A 6765-nucleotide genomic window follows, 5' to 3' on the forward strand; every position below is an offset into this window, starting at 1 on the left:
GCACTGCAGAGCCCCACAGCCTCCCCGCTTTTTGCCCTGCCAGTCCCAAACGGGCACCAGGCACCCCCACGGTTCTTTTTGTCAAGCTTGCGGAAACGGTTACCTTCCCTTCGTTTCTTCCTCCTGCAGAGAACCTGGAGTACAACATGGAGCCCCGAGAAATCCCTCACCCGGACATTGGCCGCTACTTCGCAGAGTTTGCCGGCACACACTACCTAGCAAACGCTGAGCTGGAGTTCCGGTACCCCGAGGACCTGAGGCTGACGCTTGCGGATGTCCAGAAAACGTACGGGAACAAGGAATGAACTTCTGTCTGTCTTTGCTGGTGTGAAAGAGGGCTTTTGTGCGGTGGCGGCAGCAGCGAGAGCTGCGTCACGGGAACTGTTCTTGACATTTCTCCGGCTTAACTAGGGATCACATTTCGATTGATAACTAGGGGTGAAGATTTTGTTCTTTAACCACCCAGCTAAAGCCGTGCCAATACTAGTGAAATACTGCAGGACACCTGAGCTGCTGAGGTGTGCAGATACTATTTGTCGGAAATGACTTCTGTGTACAAAGTACATGGTTCTCCTTACTGCTCTTGGACCTCGAAAGCTCTTTGTTTCCCCACCAAAGACTTGGGGGAGTGTTTGGGGTGGCCCTGAGACTGGAAACATTGGCACCTTATGGATAGGGTTAGTCCTCCACATTTGCGGTGCAATGAAGGTCTTGAGTTATGTGCATACCCTGGAAAGAACACGGCTTTTTCACAGACCTCGTTGCCCACCTTCAATTCCATGCAGCCCTGTGCCAAAATCTTGGGAATTACATTGAAACTTCTTTGTCCAAAGATCTTGCACTGAGCCTATCTCCTCCCACTGCTCCAAACAACCGCTCATGCTAGCTTTTTTCTCCAGGCTTCACAGATTCCATTACACACACACACACACACACACACACACACACACACACACATGCACTCCTCTTGCTCTGCACCAGTCTTGGAAGGAGCTGCTCATGTTGCTGTGATATTTCCCTGTGCCTAAAGAGGAGTATCCATGCTGTGCTGTGAAAACCTCACGTTTGTCAAGACATATCTCCTGGGCTTTTTGTGTCTGTGTGTGTTTGTGTAGTCAAGGGCTGCCAACCTGTTGGAGCAGTGGGAATTTTGAGATGATGCCATGGGCACCAGTCACAAAATGGCTGCCGCAGGCGTGGGTGTGTAGCGTGAAAGAAAATGGCTGCTCAGAATGGATGGGAGGGCAGGTGGTCCAGTCCTGGCATCCAATGAAATTAGGGCGTGTTTAAAGCAAGGGAGGGTGTTGAATGTAGGAAAGACTAAGCAAACGGAATCTGAGCAGGAAGAGCACAGAGTCCCTCCTGCGTTGTGGATTTTTGAGGGGATGTTTACTGGGGCCTTTTGTGAGTGCTGTATGAGGTACCGGTGGGCACAATGTTAGTGACCATGGTCCAAACCAAGCTCCATTTGGAGGAAAACGGGAAGTCCTATTAATCAGGGAATGTCCACGAAATCTTAGTTACTTGATTTGCAGCCCAGCAACCAGAACGGTACCTAAGCAGGCTGGGGGGAAACAGCTGATTGTGCACCTTTGTATTTCGTTAAACACTGTAAACATGCACCGCGAAGAGGTGGGAAACATGTAATTTTAAAATGGGCATCTTTCTAAGCAGAGGGCAGTCGATATTTACCGGATTGCTGGCTTGGGAAGGCTTCAGGTAAACTATAATTATCATGTTGCGAGGGGTAAAACAATATGTAGTTTTGAATGTTAGTAGCAGAGAAATCATTCCTTTCAGGAGAACTCTTTGTAGTGCATGCGGTATTTCTAGTAATATTTTAACCAGCGTGTATATCCTTGTGAAATTCTCTCAGGGATGGGCAATCTGTGGCCCTCTGTTCTTGGGCTACATTTCCAATCATCCCCATGCTGGTTGGGGCTGATGGGAGCTGAAATCCAATAACACATGGAGGTCCACAGGTTCCTCACCCCTCTTTTACGTTATCTGCTGGGGACAACTTGAAGCAGCTTAGAGGGCTAGTCCAAAAGAGCCAAAAAAACACCTTGAAAGCATTTGCAGTAAATGGAATCAGAACTGGAGAGACAAAATCCTGCATAGCAGGTGTGAGGGACCTCTGGTCTTCCAGATGTTGCAGAACTACAATTCCCATCATCCCAAGCCTTCTGCGTTCACTGGGGATGAAGCGAGTTCTTTCCCCCCATTACGTTTTACTAAGTTTCAACATACAGAATTTCGTCTTCCTTCTCATTTTTACCAACTTCCCACCCCATTTTCCATGCGAATTCTCGTTTCTCTCCTTCTGCTGCACCCTGTCTTCCATCAAATCATAACCACAGTATTATCATCTAATTACTTCTGCCGCTCGTAGCTCAAATCCTGCTCGCGAGTTCATCATGCTATAATATTTATTTAAATAGTCCGAAAAGGGCATCCATTCTTCCATAAAACACTCATCATTAGATTGTCTTGATTTTGATGTTAATTTTGCTAGTCATGCACAGTCCATTAACTTACCCATTCTTCCTTGGTTGGAAGTTCTTCTTCCTTCCATTTCTTCGCATGTAGAATCCTGGCTGCTGCTGTTACCTACATAAACAACTTCCAACATGATTTTTGAGAGGGGATTTCTGCCCCTATCATCCCTAACGTAAATGCTTTGGGCTTTTTTACATATATAGGGACGAAGGGAGTTCTAATTCAGCAGCGTCTGTGGGGCCGGAGGCTCCCCGCACCCTGCCCTACAGTTCTCAGTATGACATGAATCCCGATTCATCATTTCAGGGGTAAGAACTTTAGCAATACACTGAATTTCTCCCTCTCTTTTGGGGAAAGCTGCTGCTGCTGCTCCTCCTCTGCAGCTAGGGAACAATGTGTCTGCCTCAACCTCCTCTGCGTGCAGCTGGCTCCTTTTTAAAGCATTCATCTTTAAAGCTGGCAGGTCAGGACCCTGTACCAAGGTGGGCTGCAGCAGCAAGCGCTGCCACCATACACTGAATATGGTTTTAAAAAATAAATGAATGAAAAAGCAGGTCCCCAAATGCATGCTTGGGTAAAAGACTGAAGACTGCTGCTTTTAAAAGCGTGGCAGGATTCCTGCCACTGAGTCTTGGGCCCTGCATCAACACTAGGCATGTGACCTTGATCCAAAAGCTCCTTTAGTTCCCTTTTCTGTGTTTTTAGTAGTCAGATACTTGGCCTGTGGTACTTCCTCCCAAGGTGCTCTCAGATTTTGGTTTGTTTGTAAACCACTTAGAACTTGTCCTTTATATGGAAGGTGCTATATATATATATATATATATATATATAAATAAATAACTCGAAACAGTATAATGATATTAAAAAAGAATACTTTGTACAGCTAATCTACAATATGCAGTTTTGCTCACAAAAATGAGATTTTTAGAGGAGAGTTTCAAACATGGAGGGGTTGGGGGGATCTTCTTATCTGCCCTTCCCCTTTGCTCTTGATAGCATCTCTGAAACAAAATGTTCACTTCTTCAGGTTATAATAACTGTGTTTATATTTATCTTGTCTTCTAGACTGTTAGTCCATAGCTATACTTTATTCTACTAGTAGTCGATGGCAGGACTACAGAGGGGGGTTAATAGAAATGAGTGTCTTTGCTTGGGCATTTCTATATTTTTAAACAGGGTGGATTCTGGGCCTGTGGTAGATATACGAATGAAAGTCCCTTTGCTGCTGTGATTTATCATTCTGTGGAACTGCATCAGCCGCCCTGTCATAGTGAATTGTGTGTGTTCAAAGTGACTGCTATATTGCTGGCTCTCCATGCACTAGTTTTGTTTTAATTTATGCACAATAGGTTATTTTTAAAAGAGGTTCTTGGCTTCAAGCCTGCCTGGGAAAATTATACACACACACACACACACACAGAGAGAGAGAGAGAGAGAGAGAGAGAGCTTTTTGACCAGCTCGTAGGCCAAATACTCCTTTCCAGCCCTTTCTGTCCTGTCTGCAAGATTTTCCCCAGGCCACATATCCTGTTCCATGACTTCATAGAATTGTAGAGCTGGAAGGGACCCTGGGGGTCATCTAGTCCAACCCCTTGCAATGCAAGAATATGCAGCTGTTCCATCTGGGGATCGAACCTGCAACCTTGGCGTTAGCAGCACCATGCTCTAACCAATTGAGCTACCCAGGCTGAATTCCTTGAGTGCTTCTGCCTGGCTGGGATATGTTACTGAACTGTGGTGATGCCTCTCATTTGTCTCACTGGAGAGATGGGGGGAGGGGCAGGGAGTGGAGATTTGTGACTTTTTTGTAGCTGGATCGTGGCCCTTGGTACAGGGGGAAAAGTCGCAGCTGTTGCTGTACCTACTTTTCGCCTCCCACTATCATATGGCACCCCAGGCTGAAAAGCCTTCCCCATAACCACTACATCTAAGCCTCTCCATTATCTCTGCTGGTTTGGAACTGCCTGTGGTTCTCCCAGCGGGAAAAAGAAATGCACTTTACACATTCCCAGAGGGGGCTACCTTCTTTATTAACAGTTTCCTAGTCTGGGTCTGAGGCCTGGTATTGAAAACAGGTCCTGAGATTGAGAGCAAGAGCAAGTCACGCCCCAAATTTGTGTGAGAACTGTGGCCAAACAGAGACATCTCTGTACAACTGGCACACGTACTTTCCAAACTTAGGAATAATTATGAGACTTGAAAGTAGGGCAGTTAAGTTGTTGTTGTGGCCTCTGCTCAGAAGCATATCTCACCACGTTTGATGCCCAGGATTTTAAGGACTTGAGGGTATTCCTGCTGGGTCAGATCAAGCATGAAGATGTAAGGCTCGATCAAGCCAAGGGCTCCTCTAGGTCTTCTAGATGTGGGTGGACCACAGCTCCCATCACCCACAACCACTTTAGCCTAATGGTCACAGGTGGTGGGAGTTGAAGTCCACCCATGTGGACTTCTCATCTAGCATCCATTTCTCATTGTAGTCAACCAGATGCCATGGGTAAGCCATCAGGCAGGTTCCAAGAGCACCATCACTCTCCCGTGTGATCCTCAGCAACTGATTCTCAGAGACATATACTGCTTCTGACTGAACATAGTTTCTGTTTTTCATTCAGTCCAAAGCACATGCACACTTTAGCCCAAATTCTTCCTACCTCCCCCAACCCCAAGCTCCAATACCAGAAGAGATTCGGGCTCAAAGGAAAGTGGCCAAAGCAATGGACAACTGAGAGAGAGAGAGAGAGCAGAATCTCGCCAACACACCCCTCACCTGCACCTCCTTGTGTTATCAGAGCAGGTGCATAAGCAAACAAAGATGGCTGCCACTATTGGGTGGCCACAAGTGTATGACCGAGAACATATCCCAGAATTCTCTGGCGAGTAGGAGGGCTCCATGGCAAATTTGGAGAGCCTTTCCCAAATGTCTGGATGGAGATCCAGAAGTCGATGGTCGTTTCCAATCATTCTTGACTGTTGGCCATGTTGGCTGGTGCAGATGGAAATCCAGAATCATCTGGTGGGGCATCTCCACTGAGTGTTGGCTAGGACAGTTTCTGTTGAATGTCGCTCCTTCCTTTGGATGATTGAACCTGAGCAGAGAACCTTGTGTAACTTAATGGTTAAGGTCAACTGGTGAAAGCGGTCGTTCATCCTAGAGCGGCAGGATGCGTTGCTTCCTTGCATGAACTCTTTGTACTGATAGGTGCATAAGCTCTTTGCATGGAGGGTCGCTGGATTGAGGCTGTGGACTTTTTTCTTTTTCTTTTTTGCATCCAACTTGTGAATGATGGGAACACTCTGCGGTGAACTGGCAATATGTTATTTTGACTGCTGTGGATTTTCCAAAACTTATTTTTCATGAAATGCTTCAGGGTGGGTGTTGGGTTGTTTTTTTTTCCCTGGAGGGGTTGAGGGAGTTGGGAGTTTGTTCCTAGACTATATGGTTGGGGAAGAGATCCCAATAAAAGTAACTACTGCTTTAAATATTGACTCTTGGTCTTCTGTATTAAAACTTCCTACATTCCAGTAATTTCATTCTCTCTCTCATTTTTTTTTTTAAATCCTGTTTTACAATTTAGAGTATTCATTTAAACAACCTTAAAATATAAATGACTTCCCTTCTCTTTCCATGGTTCATTTTGCATATCATAAATCCCTGCATATTTTATATAAACTAAACCGTTCAATATTCTATTATTACATTCATCAAAACTTGCTTACACTGCTGAATTTATCTTCATGCTGCCAACGTTTTCAAGTGTACACAATTTCCCCCCATATATTCAGTAAACATTTTCCATAATGAATTGAAAAAAAATGTTTAAAAAACCAGAGTCCTTTTTGTTGGGGATAATTCGGATGGAAATTCCCAAGTGTCAGAAAAGCTTGCTGGATTTTTTGTATGCCACTACTGCAGCCTGTGTTTTGTTAGCCCAAAAATGGAAAATGAGCAAAGTCCCAACTAAAGAATGGCAACTTAAACTGATGGAATATGTGCAGCTTGCGGACCTAACATATAGAATAAGAGAACAAGAAGAACATACATTCCAGTAATTTCCACCAGAAGTAGCCATGTTAGCCTTTTGCGGCAAAAATTCTATCAATGGCCACCAGCCATGACGGTTGTGTACACACTATGTGTGTGTAGTGGCAGAGGCAATATTCCTTTGAATGCCAGATGTTGGAATAATCATTGCGCCATCCGCTCTTCACAAACTCATGAAATGACAACTGGTGTAGGAATAAAGGTGTTCCTGTGCGTGTTCTTGTCTC

General features: G+C 45.1%; 1 protein-coding gene across 1 annotated transcript in view; it reads left to right on the forward strand.

The window, feature by feature from the left end:
- Positions 1-5976, forward strand: part of FBXO21 (F-box protein 21) — a 29767-nt gene extending 23791 nt beyond the window's left edge. The window contains exon 12 of the mRNA XM_083590188.1: positions 130-5976. Within this exon, the coding sequence (XP_083446314.1) occupies positions 130-305 (176 nt within the window). The 3' untranslated portion in view covers positions 306-5976. The remainder of the gene's footprint in view (positions 1-129) is intronic.
- The last annotated feature ends 789 nt before the right edge of the window (positions 5977-6765 follow it).

This window comes from Podarcis filfolensis (genome assembly GCF_964270895.1).
Source record: "Podarcis filfolensis genome assembly, chromosome: 16".
NCBI classification, from domain to species: Eukaryota; Metazoa; Chordata; class Lepidosauria; order Squamata; family Lacertidae; genus Podarcis; species Podarcis filfolensis.